We start from the raw sequence: 18,195 nt of genomic DNA on the forward strand, positions 1-18,195 counted from the left end.
GTCATGACTGCTCTTTGCGTTTGTGGAATCTTGACACCAAGACGTGCGTCCAGGAGATTACAGCTCACCGCAAAAAGAGTGAGGAGGCCATCTACGATGTCGCCTTCCACCCCTCCAAGGCTTACATTGCCTCTGCTGGGGCAGATGCTCTTGCCAGGGTCTACGTGTAGAGGAGGAGGAGGAGGAGGAGGAGAAGCATACAAAGGAGGGGTGTGAGACACAGATGAGAGAGTCAAAGAGTGATACTCTTCTGAACACACATGATTCAGGTCACTTCAGTCTGATCAGGTCACTACAGTCTGATCAAAGGTTATAATTTAGAAATACTGGTAGCTGGAAAGATTGCCACAAGACTTGTGGACACACAGTGACACACACTTTCAGAGTGTGTGTTGTCCTTGTGACTGAAGACTGACCCAATGTTCAGCAGAAATGTTGTGGTAACACTGCAGGTCACCACATGGAGCAGCCCCCCCCTTGAGGTCATCACCTGCAGAGTTCTGAATCACACTAATGACCCCCCCCCCCCCCCACACACACACACACACACACACACACACACACACTATCAAACTTAAAGGAAAAATCCCCCAAAACTCCTGATGATCTCATTTGATGAGATACAAACACTTCTGTTAAGTCTGTCATGCTTTGGTTTTTAAATGCTTTCTGCTTTTTCTTTTTTTTTTAACGTTACTAACCAGTGATGTTCAGCAGTTCAACCATGATTCGGACATTTGTGATCAAGACTGTGCACAACACATTTAACAGCCAACACACAAGAGTTATGAGTTGGATCACTATCTCCTGCAATCTTTTCCTCAAATGACGGTTAAAGATATAAAATGGCTGCCTGAGTCACATCAAAAAAACCAAGATGTGTCCACATTAGCCTTTCTAGTCTATTCTAGGCGACACTGGAGCTAGACAGACTTGCTTCGAGAATTAGCAGATTGTACTTCTGGTCATCTCTCTGTTCAGTTAGAGCCACAGTTTTGTTCTTAAATGCCTGTGCCTTTTTTTTACTGCGTTTCTGCAAAGTGTCATGTCATGTGCAACACACTGCATCATTAAGATAGGAAATATGAGGCCATGCTAAGTGAAGGTGTTAATGTTTCCTCCGATGAAGATCAATATGAAGGAGTGCCACAGTCATAAATGCCGCTATATCAGCACACAGGACAGACAGATGATCAAAGCCGAATGTTGATGCCTTCTTAGCACAATTGCTAAGATAAAAGTATGTCTGCCTGCCTCTGAGCTCTCAAATAAACCTTCAAATAGTTGTGAAGAGAAAGATGTGAGACATTTGAAGATGTTTTATTTGTCTAGTTGGAGCAGGAGTTAAACAAACATTTTCAGAATTAACAGACAATTTATAGTTGCAAATAATTCGTTATTTTGGAGAAAATGTCTTAGTATATAGTTCATTAAATATGCCAAGTGGCAGCCATGTTGCATCACCATGTTCTTCAGTCCCTCCTCCTAAAAGTTGTTAAGCTGCTCAAATGGACCTGATCTCCAGAGGGGGATTTTTCCTTTAAGCGTCAGACTCCAGCTGATGAGCAGGAAAATGTGATGGTATGACATTTCTGGGTCGAATCAGAACCAAAGCTTCAGGAAAAAGACAGCAAAAAAAAAACAAACTTAATAGATTTTAACCTTTTTAGAGTTTTAAATGAAGCAGCTCAAACATTTGTTGGTTAATTCACGTTTTCTTCTGAGCCGCACCAGTTGTACTCTCTGCTGCTGATTGGAGCTGATTGGACATCTGTCCTGACACCTCAGCCCCTGTTGGGCCAATCAGAGTCCAGTAATATAACAAGCAAAGCATTCAGATGCATTTTGTTTGTTTGTGTAAAATAAATCTAGTTTTTATAACTTTTTATATTCGTCGAAACGTCTTGACACTGAGGAGGATCTCACTCCCTTAGTCCCGTCCAAGGCCCATCTACTTCCTATTTCCTGTCATACAAGGATTCATGAAATACCATTTTATCCGCCGAGTTGGACTCAGAGAAGGTTCTGTTTCTGGAACTGAAGGAGGAGCTGGGGGAGGTGAGACTTGGCAAAAAAGGAGGAGAAGGTGTAGTTTAGACTAACCAATCTGAACTGAAGCAGGTGGACACAAAGACAAAAATTCTTGGAAAATTAAAGATAAAAGACTAGAGTCCTGCCAGATCAGATCATAGCCATCAGTTTGAAAAGGTATGACTCACTCAAGTTGATAGTAGTCGTGGATATGCATTTGCTCCAGGTGCAGTTGACATTCCTTAAAACATGAAACGTAGGTGATGCTTTGATGCATGTTGATTGCATGAAAACACTCAGAACACACACGCTATCTAGTGATTCAGTACACCCAAATGAACAATAATTCCCATCATTTGGTGCTGGTGGGGGGGCTGACACTGAGGCATTAGTACCTAACAGTCTGCAGGAAAGCAACAGCAATCTCTTATTTTGTTCAAGCTAAATGTGAACAAATGCTCACCTTGCCTGTTCACCTAAATTTATTCACAAAAGTGAACTCAACAATTCGGCAATGAACAGTTTCAACTCGTGGTAATTTAGTGAGTCACGCTGCATCAATTGCATCACCTGGTGTGTACGCTGTATGTAATTGTTACTTTTGCCAAAAATTCAACTGAATCATTGTTTAGAATATTTTACCAAATATGGCAGCAAATAGTTCATAAGTCAGACTGCACCCCAAGGCAGTGTTTGTTGTTTTTTGTCCTCAAGGCTTCACCTCCAACTGCCTCCTCCTCCTCTTAGTCATAATCTTCATATCACCGTGTGACGCTCCTCATCACATGAGACCTTCAGCCTGACGAGCAGGTGTAACAATAATTATAGATGGGGTTTCATCTCGTCCTTATAAGGAAAAAATCTCCTGGAGATACTGTCCAATCAAAGGCCTCCTGGAGCCATGCTTTGAAAGCTGCTGCCTGATTGGCTGAATGTCCCAGCCTGCTCTGGTTGTGGATTGTTTTATTCCACTATGTTTTTGTTTTAGTTTTTTTGTTTTTAATTTAAGGGATTTGCAATGCAAGTGGCTCCTAATTGATTACAAATGCCATTGTTTTGTTTATTTTCAGCCACGCAGCAACTTACTGTATAATTTTTTTTGTTTGTGTAATGCATGATTAATACAATAAAAGTATTTTTTTCTAGTCTTCCAAAAAAAGAAAATTTCTGATCAGTTTGCAAGTTTTGTATGTTTTTCTTTTGATTTAAAAACTATGAAACGGCAGATTTAAAGATTGTACCACATAGAACAACTGTTGAGATGTATATAAATGTCTATAATAACTATTAAATGGTGTAACTGTACAGACATTGCGGTTGCTCCTCTTTCCATTTCCATGTTTAAAGCTCCAGGGCCATCAAAATAAAAACTCAAGCAAAAATTCTGTTCAAAGAAGTTTCAGACTTTTTATTAATTCAGGAAAACTTTCAAATAGGTTGAAGGTGCCCGGTTCCAATGGTCTTATCTGGTGGCTGCACTGAAGTGGCCTTGTGGGCCTCACGAAAGGTCAACTCAATTGTCATGATGAGGAATGGGGAACTGGAACAACAATATGACTATAAAGAATGTGCAACATTATTTCATATTATACTCAATAGTTCATCCTTAATTACCATATTTGTTGTCATGTAGACCACAATTATATTCTCAGAAGGGCTTTTTGTGTTTTGTTGGCACGCTTTATTTTGTTTGATGCTGATTAAGGGGTGTTATGACTGACAGTTGCTCTGAGTGAAGTACCAGTATTAACTTGCAGAATGCCCCATGGGCCTCTATATTAATATCAAACCTAAAAATGTTGAGATGTTGCCCTGACATCCCAAAATGATTGCACAATGAGCTGGTAAGCTGAGAACAAATCACTCAAAACTGACACTGACTGCAGGGCTTTGGCTGCAGGCCATCCCCCAATCTCAATTGTAGAGAAATGTTTTTGCAGGTGATGGAGCAATGAGGTTTGCTGAAGAGGAAGGTTTGAAAATCTCCAGAAAAATAAGTAACCCTTGAAACTGTTTTCAAGCAGTATCAAGACTTTTATATTGAATGAATCATCAAAGGAATTACTTCTCTCAAGCTAAATCTGAGAAGAACCATCATCTGTCACAGTATGTGATTAACAACATGAACTGCATTGATAACATTGTGACATCTGTCTGTGGTAGCTTGGTCCTCCATGGTCGGGGCCGGATTGACAGTAAGCAGTCCATCCAGGGTGTCACCGCTGACTGTGAGGGCATCCAGTTGCTCATGCAATAGAAGTCTCAGCTGCTGGTTCTCTTGCCTCTGATCTTCTCTGTGCTGCCTCAGAGCTTCTTGCCAGAGCAGAGCCATATTGTAGCGCTGTATCAGCTGCCGCAACTCCAGAAACTCTGAAAGTTCAGACATCTGCAGGGACAGACACACACAACTTTGAAAACTTCATTCCAATTCCTTCCATTAAAGGATGATCTTTTACTATAAAATAAAGATATCTCTATGGCCCTGTGGCTGAATTCATGTGACATTTCACATGGTCACAAAGGATTACTGTGTACAGTGGCCAATAAAAAACATTATTTTTTTTGTTTAGTCCTATTATATAAAACAATGCTTCACCTGCCCATCTTCTTTTTGTCAGTCAAAAACTTATCCCTGCTCTGTCATTACAACCCACATAATGGACAAAGGTGGAATTGCTTTGTATCATCTCTGCCTGTTGATTTACGTCACTGAATAAAATCCTGTTGATGTGTGACTGAGACTGCGCTTGATTGCTGAGGTCTGTGGGGTTCCTCAAAGGTCAATTCTTGGCCCTTTAGTCTTTTCTCTGTACATGTTACCACTGGGTCAAGTCATTCACAACTTTCAACATCTCTTTCCATTTTTATGCAGATGATTCTCAAATCTACCTATCTATAAATCCCTCAGACCTCACACCAGTTAACATTCGCACAGCCTGCCTTGCAGTCATCAGGTCTGGATTTCCAGTAACTTTTTAATGTTGAATATTGCTTAGACGAAAGCAATGATGTTTGGCCCCAAAACACATAAGGATTCTGTAGCTCAGACCTTAGCTTCTGTGGGTTTACAGTGTACACATGAGGTCAGAAATCTGGGAGTAGTGTTTGACTCTGATTTGAGTTTTTCTAAACATTTTAGCAGTATCACCAAAACCACTAACAGTCAAATTAGGAACATAGCCAAAATTAGGTTATTTCTCTCACTTAGTGATGCTCAAACTCTAATTCATGCTTTTGTTTCCAGCCATCTTGACCACTGTAAGTCCTTATTTTCCGGACAACCACAGAAATCCATCACCTGTCTCCAACTCTTTCAAAACACTGCAGCTAGGGTTCTCACAATGACAATGAAATATCAGAATATCCTAATTCTGGCCTCATTGCACAGGTAACCTGTGGTGCTTAGAATCCATTTTAAAATTGTATTGTTTGTTTTTGAGTCATTAAATGGCCTTCCCCGTCATACATCACTGACATTCTCACCTCGTACTAACCTCTCACACTCTTGGATCTATTTAGCAGCTGTTGCTCACAGTCCCCAGAACAAGGCTCATTACATCGGGGAACAGGACATTTGCAGTAAAGGGTACACAATTGTGGAATGAAATATATTTGAGCTTCCACAAAGATAGAAGACACCTGAACAAAGCTGACCCTTGTAGATCACCATTGTGCCCTACATGAAAACTTACAAATGGAACATATATACACTACTTTTGGAGTTGTCCAAGAATATCACATTTCAAGTCTTGTATATCTAAGGAGATGAGAGCAAGTTAAACAAATGTTCTTTAAAGATTGAGGCCAGATTCTATTAGAGCTGCCACCTACAAACAAGGGTTAGGAGGGATATAGGCTACTGAACAAACTTATTTCTGGCAAGGAAATGTATATCATTTAATTGTATTAATGAGAAATCAAGTGCTAAATTAAAAGGAAATGACAATTTTTTTTTTTTGGGACACATGGCAGCCTCTGATGGATTACTCACCAAAAGATCTGTGTGAAATTATCCAGAGGGGAAAGCTTAGGAAGCTTAGCCAAAAGGCAAAGCTCTCAATTTACTGGTCAATCTACATTCCAACCCTTACCTATGGTATGGCTCATGAGCTTTGGGTAATGACTGAAAGAACAGGATTGCGAATACAAGTGGCCGAAATGAGTTTCCTCCGCAGTGGCTGGGCTAAGAGATAGGGTGAGAAACTGTCATTTGGGAGGGACTCAGTAGAGCTGCCGCTCCTCCATGTTGAGAGTCAGTTGAGGTGGTCCAGGAAGCATCTAGTGAGGATGCCTCCTGGACGCCTCCCTCAGAAGAGCTGGTGGAAGTGGCTAGGGAGAGGACAGTCTGGGCTTCCTTGCTGAGGCTCCTGCCCCTGCAACCCATACCAACCGGATGGAGCGGTAGACAACAACAACGACAGAAAGGGCACGCTGGATTAGATGACTTCAAGTTAAGTCAACAAGTACTAAGAGACATTGTGTAATATAACACTTCTCCCCCTTTAAATTTCAACATTTTTCTAATATATAAATGCACTTGGAATACTGGTAATCTAAAACAGTGGTGTTTTTAGCTTGCATACACCTAAACTTTAAGTACTGTCTCAGCAACTTTTTAAAAATTTAAACATCTGAAAACATGGCAGATTTAAAACATTAAGCTTATACTGTTCAATCACACAATCAGTCTGTCTGGAGGTTTGCGAGTGCACTGTGACCTTCGCACTAGCCCTGGTGACCCAGCAGACACCGCTGGTGTGGGTGTTTTGGGTGGATCTGGTGTAGGGAGACTGGGAAATATCTGAATGCCAGTGTAAGTGTCCATCCTCTCTGCGAGACACTGATCCTCTACCTGTGTGTCTCTCTCTGGGGGACTCACCTCCACAGTTGTTGGTCCCACCACTGGAAACTCAGTGATAAATGTCTGTCTCTGAGCCTGTATCCTGTCGAATGTGCACATGGTCCTGATGTCTGCAGCAGCCCACTCTGCTCTACTCTCTACTACTCTCTCAATCCCAGGTAGCCACTGCTGGTGCTGCTGAAGTTTCTCACATAGACACTGTCATCTGGTTCCAACTGTCTCACATGCATGTTGATCATGTCTTTCTTTCCATTTCTCCTGCTTTCCCTCCACTCTTGCCTTCATGTCTGGATGCAGCAAGTGTATTTCCAGTTGTAGTCTGAGGTGTGAGGTGGTATTTAAATGGGAAACGTGAAAGCTGAGTACTGAGAGAGTCCCCAGTCATTCTCGTCAGACCCTCCTTTACTATCTGAACAGCCCATTCTGCCAACCCATTTGAGGCTGGGTGGAAAGGAGCTGTCCTTATATGATGAATGCTATTCCGTTGCATGAACTCACCAAACAGCTCGCTAGCAAATGTCGTGCCATTATCAGTGACCAGTGTGTCAGGCAAGCCATGAACTGCAAACACTTGCCTGAGTTTATTGATGGTTGTGGGAGCTGTGATGTTGCTCATGATGTGGGCTTCAATCCACTTAGAGTGTGCATCCACCATTAGTAGGAACATCTGGCCCATAAAAGGGCCAGCAAAGTCTAGATGTAGCCTAGACCGGGGGCAGTCTGGCCACTCCCATGAGTGCAATGGAGCAGGTGGAGGAATGCTCTGATTGGTTTGACACTGTGTGTATGCTTTCACCTTGTTGTCCAGAACCAGATCCAGTCCTGGCCACCAGACATAGGATCTTGCAAGGCATTTCATCTGCGATGCACCTGGATGAGTTTCATATATTTCCTCCTCAATCTGCGAATGGCTTGGGGGAGGCATGATGACACTTGCATCCCAAAAGATACAGCCCTCCTGCAGACTCAGTTCTTTTTTATGTTTAGCTTAAGGCCTCAACTCCTCTCCTTCCACCACACTGGGCCAGTATTGTAAAAGGAAAGTAAATGGACTCAATTTTATATAGCACTTTTCTACCTTAGCGGCACTCAAAGCGCTTTACAGTGTCATCTCATTCACCCATTCACACACACACTGATGGTGGAGGCTGCCACGCAAGGCGCCAACCTACTCATCAGGAGCCATTATGGGTTCAGTATCTTGCTCAAGGACACTTCGACATGGTCACCGGGGTCGAGGATCGAACCAGCAACCCTTTGGTTGCTAGACGGCCCCTCTACCCCTGAGCCATGCCGCCACAAGTTTTGACTTTGGACAGGACTGGGTCCCTCTCTGTCCACTGCTTAATCCAGGATGCATTTACAGGTGTCTCTGCCAGCCTTTCCAGTGAGAAAACAGTCTCTGGAGGTACATAAGTAACAGCAGGTGTTTCAGGCAAAGGCAGCCGACTTAGTGCATCAGCGTTAGCATTATCCTTACCCGCTCTGTACTCCATAGCACACTGATAGGCTGAGAGTGTGAGCACCCAGTGCTGTATTCTGGCTGAGGCTGAGGCGAGCAGCAGGATGCATTTAGTCTCACTGTACAGGCTCATCAGTGGTTTATGGTCTGTATAGATTTTGAATGCCCGGCCATAGAGATACCGATGAAAGTGCGAACACAACAACTTTTTCCACCTGTGAATATCCCCTTCTCTGCTGCAGTCAGGGTACGCAAAGCAAAGCCCACCGGCTCCTCTGATCCGTCCTCCATTACAAGGACTGCCCCCACTCTGTAGGGCGAGGCATTGCATGAAAGTGCTATCTCCTTATCTGGTCATAGTGATCTAGGAGCACTGCTGAGCGGTTCCTTCACTTCCTAGAAAGCTTCATCCTGCTCCTCACACCACTGCCACTTTGTGTCATTGTGAAGCAGCCTGTACAGTGGGGCCAAAACCTGTGAGAGATCGGGCAGAAATTTGTCTTAATAGTTCATGATCTGAGTTCAGACACACTTGGGCTTGGAGCTTCCTGAATAGCTTTCACTTTGTCTTCCACTGGGCGGAGTCCCTCTGCTGTGATCTTGTGTCACAGATAAGTCACACTTGGTGCAAGGAACACACATTTGCTGCTTCTGAGAGCCTTCTCAGCACCTGTTCCAAGTTAGCTAGATGCTCCGCCTCTGTGGCCCCTGTGACCAGGATATCTAGGTAAACTGCTACATGCGGAACCCCTGCAGTAGTGTCCATTGTTCGCTGGAAAATGTCAGGACTGGATGCCACTTCAAACACCAGGTGATTGTATTTGAATAACCCCTTGTGTGTGTGTTGATCGTGACATACTCTTTAGTCCTCATTGAGCAGCAGCTGTTGGTAGGCCTGGCTCATGTCCAGCTTTGTGAATAGCTTGCCCCCTGCCAGAGTTGCAAACAGGTCATCTATGCGTGGCAACAGGTACTCCACCAGCTTAGAGACCTGATCCACCATGACTTTATAGTCCCCACATATCCGTGCAGTCTGGTCCTCTTTTAAAACTGGAAAAATGGGCACTGCCCACCTTGAAAACTGGACGGGCTCGATGATGCCCAACCTATGCAAATGTTCCAGTTCCTCCTCAACTTTGCCTTTCACGACATGGAGCTTTACTGTCATGCCCTTCAGTGTGCCTAGCTCAACCCTGAACAAGTCACTGTACTGCTGCAGAATGTCCTCTGTTGTACTTTCATGCTTCATTTCATGCCAGTTGAGTCTGATTTTCTTAAGCCAGTCGGGGCCCAAAGACTGGGCCTGCTGCCTTTAGCCATCACCAGCCTGGCATTCACTCTGCCTCAATGTCCACATAAAGCACCCCCAAAAGAGGAATGGGCTGCCCTGTGTAATTCCTGAGCTTGAGCTTTGATTGGCGGAGGGGAGGCAGGTTAGACCTCCATGTCCTCCTGTATGTCTGTTCACTGATGACAGATGCTGTTGGTCCTGAATCAAGCTCAAACTTAATGTCCTGCCCTCCGACAGTGAACGTGGCATAGTAGGGTTCAGGTGGTTCTCATCTGTTTCCACCCCAAACATGTTGAACAAACAGCCTCTTCATGTGCTTTGTCTAGGTGATGTGTGGTTGCCTGAGTTTTTCCCAGCCTAGGCTTCCCCTTCCCCTTAGAGCTTGTGCACTTTTTAGCTAAATTTCTCTTTTTGTTACAAGCATGGCAGACAGTGTCTTTAAATTTGCAGACATTTGCATAGTGTCCACCTTCACACCTAAAACATTCCACTCAGTTTGCCTGCTTACCAGTCTCTCTCCTGACTTGGTGCACTGCTACTGTCTGTGCACCTCCATTTCCTTTTGGGATATCCTTGGCATTATTAGCAGCCATACCTTGGGAGATTTCCAGGGCTTTCTTGAAAGTCAGTGGTGGGGTTTCCCCCAGCAGGTGTCATTGTATGACGTCATTATTAATCGTGCACATTAATCTGTCACACAGCATATCATCCAAAACTATCCCGAAATCACAATGCTCCGAAAGCCGCTGCCATAACTCTGCTATAAAGTTGGCTCGAGACTGACCTTGCTTCCTGAAATGGCTTCCTGAATCTTTGGACTAACTCAGAGGGTTTTGGATTGTGGTGGTTTCCCACCAGTGTGACCAGGTCATCATAAGGAATTTCTCCCGGTTTCCGCGGTGTGGCCAAGTTCCTTATCAATTTATAAGTCTTCGCTCCACACACACTCAGGAGAATAGAGCGCTTTTTAGCCTCATCTGTAATCTCATTAGCAGAAAAAGTGTCCAAACCTTTCCTCACAACTCTGTCCAGTCTTTATTTCCCTCCAGAAATTCACCAGTAGTCTGATATGTAGCCATGTGAGCATGAGGCCCCTAATCCCCACGCAGCTCCTCTACAGCCGCCTACCCACTCTGCCTGACGTCCCCCCTCTGCTCCACGGTGACAAGATGTCTTTCTCACCTACTGGCTGCCGCTCCCGTCTGGCCGCCTAGCTTGCTAGCTAACACTCTTTAGCCTAGGTGAGCTAACAAAACAACAAACCGGAGACGTCACGTCCATAAAAAAAACGTTCACCTCGTCGCCAAAAATATGTGGCAACTTCTACTTCTCCAAAGGACCACTAAAACAACTTCTTGGGCAGAAAAATCTCTCTTTGTCATGTTACAATACTAATACCCGGAGTACACACAACATGGCAATGAAAACAAGCACCCGGAACCAGAAATGACATACATAGGCCCATAAGAAAATAAAAGCCTCTCTTTATCCAAACAGCAACCCCTAGTGGGAGCATGGCCATATTGGCTTTATTCTTTTCTATTAACTTAAATGCTCACAATAATGTTCACATTATAACATATCTTATTATTGTAACTTATTTTGAACCTGGCAACAACACAGTAAACCTTCAAACTTGTAAGTTTAAAAAGGTATCATTTTTGATAAAACTAACTATAAAACTAAATCACTCAGCTTTAGGTGCTCCAAAGCAAGGCGAGCAGGTGGCAGGGGAAGACGCTGCGCAGGCCCGGCAGGCCCAAACGAGTAGTGAGGGTTTGTTGGGATGCCTGGCAGAAGAACCAGTCAGAATGATCTTCAACTCCCACCTCCGGCAGAGCTTTGACCACATCCCAGTGGCGGAGGGGGACATTGAGTCAGAATGGGCCATGTTCCGCTCTGCCATTGTTGAGGCAGCTGCTGTGAGCTGTGGCCATAAGGCTGCTGGGGCCGGTAGTGGCGGTAATCCTCAAACCTGCTGGTGGACACCAGAGGTGAGGGGAGCCGTCAGGCTGAAGAAGGAGGCTTACAGGGCATGGCTGGCCTGTGGGTCTCCAGAGGCAGCCGACCGGTACCGGCAGGCCAAGTGGTATGCAGCCGTGGGAGTCGCCAAGGCAAAAACTCGAGTGTGGGAGGAGTTCGGTGAGGCCATGGAGAATGACTATCGGTCGGCTCCGAAAAGTTTCTGGCAAACTGTCTGTCACCTCAGGGGGAAGGCAGCAACTTGCCCACACAGTGGGGACAGGAGGCTGCTGACATCAACTGGGGAGATAATTGGGTGGTGGAAGGAATGCTTTGAGGAACTCCTCAATCCCACCAACACGTACTCCACAGAGGAGACAGAGTTTGTGGAGTGCTTGGGCAGGGGTTGTCCAATCTCCGAGGCAGAAGTCGCCGAGGCAGTTAAACAACTCCGTAGTGGCAGAGGTCCGGGGGTGGATAAGATCTGCCCTGGGTATCTCAAGGCTCTGGGGCTGTCTTGGTTGACATGTCTCTGCAACATTGCGAGGACATCGGGGCGGTGCCTCTGCAGAGGCAGACCAGGGTGGTGGTCCCCATCTTTAAAAAAGGGGACAAGAGGGTGTATTCCAACTATCGGGGGATCACACTCCTCAGCCTCCCAGGTAAGGTCTACGGCAGGGTAGTGGAGAGGAGGGTCCGGGCGATAGTCGAACCTCAGATTGAGGAGGAGCAGTGTGGTTTTCATCCCGGCCGTGGAACCGTGGATCAGCTCTTCACCCTCGCTAGGGTGCTGGAGGGGGCATGGGAGTTTGCCCAACCAGTCCACATGTGTTTTGAGGAGAAGGCTTATGACCGTGTTCCCAGGAGCACCCTGTGGGGGGTACTCCAGGTGTATGGGGTGGATGGCCCCTTTCAAAGGGCTATCTGGTCTTTCTACCGGAGGAGTGAGAGTCTGGTCTGCGTTGCCGGCAGTAAGTTGGACTTGTTCCCAGTGAGGGTTGGACTCCGCCAAGGCTGCCCTTTGTTACCAGTTCTGTTCATAGCCTTTATGGACAGAACTTCTAGGCGCAGCTGCTTGGTGGAGGGGGTCGAGTTTGGTGGCAGGAGGATGTTGTCTCTGTTTTTTGCGGATGACGTGGTCCACTTAGCTCCATCAGGCCACGAATTCCAGCTCTTGCTGGGACAGTTTGCAGCCGAATGTGAAGTATGAGAATCAGCACCTCCAAGTCTGAAGCCATGGTCCTCAGCCGGAAAAGGGTGGTTTGCTCACTCCAGGTCAGGGGGGAGGTCCTACAGTGATGCGGGCGCTAAACCAGTCCGTTGTGGTGAAGAGGGAGCTCAGCCAAAAGGAGAGTCTCTCAATTTACAGGGCAATCTATGTTCCAACCCTCACCTATGGTCATGAGCTTTGGGTAATGATCAAAAGAACGAGATTGCGAATACAAGCGGCCGAAATGAGTTTCCTCCGCTGGGTGGCTGGGCTCTCCCTTAGAGATAGGGTTAGAAGCTCAGTCATTCGGGAGGGGCTAAGTGTAGAGCCGCTGCTCCTCCATGTCAAGAGGAGTCAGTTGAGGTGGTTCAGGCATCTGGTGAGGATGCCTCCTGGATGCCTCCCTCTGGAGGTGTTCCAGGCATGCCCAACCGGGAGGAGGCCTTGAGGCCGACCCAGGACACGCTGGAGGGATTCTCTTTCGGCTGGCCTGGGAAAGCCTCGGGATTCCCCCGGAAGAGCTGGTGGACGTGGCTAGGGAGAGGACAGTCTGGGCTTCCTCGCTGAGGCTGCTGCCCCCACGACCCGGACCCACCGGATAAAGCGGAGGACGACAACGGCTTTAGGTGCTGCAATAAATATGTTGTGCTGCTTCCTTAGGTTGCAACAGCTTTTGAACAGACCTTGCAGCGAGCACTTGTTTGTTCTAAGTCCAAAATAATAAAACTGAACCAATTCCATATAACAAATGTAGCAAAACCTTACTTTGGTACAAGCTCCGGCTTTCCCACCATCGCTGAAATCTCTGTGAATCTCCACATTTGGGTGCGCCTCTCTAATGTCCCATGTGGAGCACTGCGGCGAATTAGTTATGCTCTTGACACTGGTGTATGAAATAAATAATTACAGCTGCAAGCAGCATTGTTATGGGCCATCACCTCCTCACAGCTGCTGGGGTAAAGTAGGAGAATTTGTCCTGAATCCAGTGATGTAGGTTGGAAAGTGGTGAGACTTGTAGTTTAGAAGGTAGAGGCCAGAGTCTGACACAAAGTGTCAGTGCAGAGCTGAGAGCTGTGGCTTTAAGAAACCCTCCCACCGCTGCTTTCTGGCACATGTGAGAGCACGTGTAGCAGAGAGGATTTTTTGAGTGTTCTTTGTGTGAATAAAGCTCCTAAATCCCATGACTTTAGCAAAAACTTGTATTTAATGTAAATTTTTGTAGGAAAATTTGTCAGGAATCCAGTGATGAGATTTGTGAAGTGGTGGGAGTTATGGTTTAGACATGAGAAGCATCAGCTGGTGTATTTCTGAGGAGACAGTCTCCCCATTGGTTTACATTGTAAAGTGAAAAGTGGCGCCTCGACTTTGAGGGCTTCTAAAATCCAAACCATTAGAGTTATTACAAAGTTTAATATCTTTTGTTCAGCACAGTGTCATGAGTCATGTATTAAAGTCTGAAACACCTAAGATGAAATAGCATTTGTTCGGGGGCCAAAATTGTCCTTTCATGTCTATATTATGGACTTCTCTGTTGGATTTAGGTCATAAGTGTCTCCATATCATTTGTAGGTCTTGATGAGGCAAATAACAGTTTTAGTTTGGTTTTTCTTTATGACATTCCAACGGGCTGTGGCAGAACATTTTTAGAGACCTAGGTGGCACTGTGGAGCACATTTTGGCACTTCAGGGGGTTAATTTTTACATTTTATAAATTTTTCACCAGACCTGATGTGCGTGCCAAATTTGGTGAATTTGAGCATGTTTAGGGGGTCAAATTGACGTTCAAAGTGGCAGTGGAAAAAAAGTCAGAAACATAACAGTAGGGTATTTGCTCCGAAGTTCCTTTGGGCTCCGGCCCTAAAAATTGTGTTGTTTTTGTTGTTGTTGATGTTGTTGTTGTTTAATCGGCTGAGAATTCTCCAGCAAAGTAACATGGACCCTGCAAGCAACAGTCATCCAGACACAGTTATTAGAGATGGGTATGAAAATGTTCACACCAAACAAATCCAGACTCAGCTACACATGTTCAAAGGAAAGCATTACCTTTTCTAGTTTCTGCATCTCATCTTCCTTGGTCCCTGATAATAATGATGGGAAAATGTGTTCTTGTTCAGTCTCCATTTTGCGACACATCTCAGCGATATGTAAAACCCTCTCACCCTGATGACAAGCATGAATCACAGATAAGAAATCATAAATAAATGAGTTATAAACAAATGACACCAAGACTCTTCCAACCTTAGGGATCACAGTTTGCAGTTTCTTGATTGCTTCGCCACTGTGAATTGTGAGGTCCGTGAGCTGCTTCCTGGATGCTGTGTGGGCTCGAGTCAGCTGGTCCTGAAGATTATTCGTGTTTCGATTCATCTCAGATTTAATGGCTGTCAGACCCTCTGTCACAGATATGTTTTCTGTATCAGTGGCAGTCAGCTTCATCCGTAGATCAATGAAGTTGTTCTGAGAGAAGACAGAAAAGATGGAGGCTCAGATTTACCATCTAGGCCAGAGGCCGCAGCCCAACTTTTTTTTTTAAGCCATTAGATGGCAGTGTCAGGTTTTATGGGGAAAACAGGACCAAAGTGTAGATGGCAGTCAATGGGATTTAAAAAAGGCAAAGTACTGCACAGCGAGGTACAAAGTTCAACGGAAGGAAAAAACAAAGTATCAATGAAAAAGGTCAACAGGCCCAAGTGCTGAATGAGTTCAAATTACCAATGAAACAAAGTTCTTAACAAGACTGAAAACTAACAACATACCGGAGAACATGGGGGAACAGGGAACACAAGAGTGACCGTGACAAAGACCGAGACTTTGGCAAAAACAGAAACAATGAGCTAACGCCAGACAGTGGGAAACAAAGGTTAAATACACAAGGAAACGAGACATAGGTGGTGCAAATCATCATAGGTGATACATATGAGGTAATCACAGAAGGCAGCACACAGGAAGACAAGACACTTACTACAAAATAAAACAAGAGATCAAGAAAAGGACGATGACAAGCGGGACAGGGACCTCATGTATCAATACTTCTCAGATGATCTGCACATTGATGGAGTGGCAACCCTTACGATTAACGTAAGCGTATTCCTCATGGAGGGGAATGCCGGTCGCAGGTTCTCCCAAATTTGCAGGAGGATGGCCTGCGGTAGCCGGAACTGGCTCATCAACCAGTTGTCAGCATTGTGGAGCAAGTCCACCCATTCCCTGAAATGTCGCTCCTGTCTTATTGCCACGTACTCCAACAGCGCAAGTGCTGCCATTGTTGAAAGTTGCACATTCAGCACAATCATGAAGGCGCTTTTATAGCCACTTAAGTAATGCCAACAAGTGTTTGTGTTTGTGTTTATGGCTTTTTTGTGCCCAATGTATGTGCGGTTGTCAAATAATGTCAGTTACCAATCACCGCCACACAGTGTCGCCAACGGACCAAAGTGCAGTCAACGCAAGAATCGGCTGTCCGCCACCTTCTACGGCACCTCCGGAGTTGGCGTGAAACAGCGCAAGAATCGACGAACTTTTCACGCTGATACATCTGAACGTGAGCGCCGATCCTGGCGTACGCAAGTTTTTCTTGCGTAAACAGGGTTGATTCATGAGGCCCCAGATTATTTAAATAGTCTTAATCAAAGGCTAAAATATGAAATTGATTCATAAAATACTGTTAAATAGTTTCTTGTTGTAAACATGGTAAACATTGGAGAATGAGAGAAAAGTGTCTATTTTTTTTTAAATTGAAACATCTTGAACAGGAAAGTTGACAAGTATAGGACATACAAAGAAGAATGAAAAGACAAATTTATTAACCCTATCTGGTTTCTTATTGTGCTGGGATTAAATGCATGTTAATGTTGTTGTGGGTGGTGTCGATAAACACACCCACTCATGTCTATTACTGATATATTAGGTTTAAATGAACTGCCTGTTTTGAATGATCTATCTGGTTTATTGTTAGATTGGGGAAAGAGAGGGAGGGAGGGAGAGAGTGACCAGCTGATGGGTGAGAGAAGTAAGCTTCTAATAAGAGAATAATAATGTGCACAAAGTAGATTTCAGTTACCCTAAATGTTGTTTTTGCCAAACTTTCCAGAGCTATTACAAGGAGCGGTATAGAGCAAGAGTAAAAACTGGTAACCAACATCATAAATGGTAGGTAGCAAATGGAACTGAACCTCAATAAAGTTGAACCATCCTCTTAAGAGCAAGATGTAAAATATGTGAGTTACTTACAAAAACTTTAATATTCTGCCACCTGCTGGTCAGCTGATGTCATCTCCTATTTAATCTATATCTATGAACTGCATGACCATTTTTATTGATGAAGTGAAAAAAATAATGATCTAAGAGGATTAGGATAGTTCCTAGTAGCAGAGCTATTATTGTCTGTTACAGTGGAGCTGAAAACTAATCTTTGTTGATTCATGTTTGGAATCCCAAAGGTAGTTTATGATTACATCGGAACAAACCTGCAGCTGCTGGACATTCTTCATCTCAGTAACTGTCAGGTCAATCAGATGCTGGTTTCTGGACATCAAGCGCTTTACCATCAGCGGTTTGGAGCTGAACAGCTGCAGAGCCTCCTGGTTTTGGTGGCTTTTCTCTGCCAACTTGCTGACATTCTCTCGCACCAGCACAGCCATCTTTCAGAGACAGAACACATGAGGCCTCAGAGAATTTTAGGGGCCATTGGGGATGAGTGTGGTGCTGCAGATTTACTCTGTCTTGATGGGTGCTCTGAAGCCCTGCCATGCTGTCCCTGTACAGCCTATGGATGTTGCTCATCATTTCAGAGTGCTGATGCTCAAGCGTGAAGGTGGAGTCATAGAAATCAACCTTCTGCAGCTCAGAGTGTATCACCATGTGTTTCCTGAAACATGGATAAGAATATGATGAGTCATTGTCCTCAGATTTAAGCATGGTTCTTGTCTGTCTCTCTCTTGTCTGTGGCCTTGAAACAGGGTAATCTGTGTAATTCTTAGATCTTGTAAGATCTCCCTGTTTATTTGTTCCATCTGTCATCTGTCTAAACCCCAGCACTCAGATTTGGTTGTTGATCGAGTCTCATAAAGCTCTGTTCACTGATGTCCCTACATAAACACACTTGATAAAACATGACATTAATGTTTATGATGCACAGCACATTAAACAGAACCCAAAATGGATGACTCCAGATAAGAGTTGTTTGTTGCCTGAAGAATCAGGTTGAGTACATGATACAGAACAATATTGCTGAGACCAGTTGTAATGCATGGCACTCTCCATGTTTAAACACTGTTAAAGCTCATGGGGCTGATTGATTTTGTACTGATTTTAGGAAGATGAACAGAGCAAAAAAAAAAACCTGATTGTTATCCTCTCCTGTGGATGGAGTATTGTTA

The 18,195-nt window shown here is 44.6% G+C and overlaps 2 protein-coding genes across 5 annotated transcripts in view; one reads left to right on the forward strand and one right to left on the reverse strand.

The window, feature by feature from the left end:
• strn3 (striatin, calmodulin binding protein 3) overlaps positions 1-3,489 on the forward strand; it is a 34,680-nt gene extending 31,191 nt beyond the window's left edge. Inside the window, exon 15 of one of the 2 annotated variants that reach the window (XM_086183150.1) lies at positions 1-3,489. In XM_086183150.1, coding sequence (XP_086039276.1) covers positions 1-170 — 170 coding nt within the window. In that variant the 3' untranslated portion in view covers positions 171-3,489. The other variant, XM_086183151.1, reaches the window with a different exon arrangement.
• drc2 (dynein regulatory complex subunit 2) overlaps positions 3,434-18,195 on the reverse strand; it is a 26,251-nt gene continuing 11,489 nt past the window's right edge. For 2 of the 3 annotated variants that reach the window (XM_086183157.1, XM_086183156.1), the window contains 5 exons: positions 17,534-17,684; positions 17,284-17,457; positions 15,056-15,274; positions 14,861-14,977; positions 3,434-4,417 (listed from right to left, as the gene is read on the reverse strand). In XM_086183157.1, the coding sequence (XP_086039283.1) occupies positions 4,133-4,417; positions 14,861-14,977; positions 15,056-15,274; positions 17,284-17,457; positions 17,534-17,684 (946 nt within the window). In that variant the 3' untranslated portion in view covers positions 3,434-4,132. Of the gene's footprint in view, positions 4,418-14,084; positions 14,757-14,860; positions 14,978-15,055; positions 15,275-17,283; positions 17,458-17,533; positions 17,685-18,195 lie in introns of those variants that run through there. The other variant, XM_086183158.1, reaches the window with a different exon arrangement.

The sequence above is a fragment of the Aulostomus chinensis genome, chromosome 17 (assembly GCF_037954235.1).
Source record: "Aulostomus chinensis isolate RoL2024-O1b breed Wild chromosome 17, RoL_Achi_v1.0, whole genome shotgun sequence".
NCBI lineage: Eukaryota > Metazoa > Chordata > Actinopteri > Syngnathiformes > Aulostomidae > Aulostomus > Aulostomus chinensis.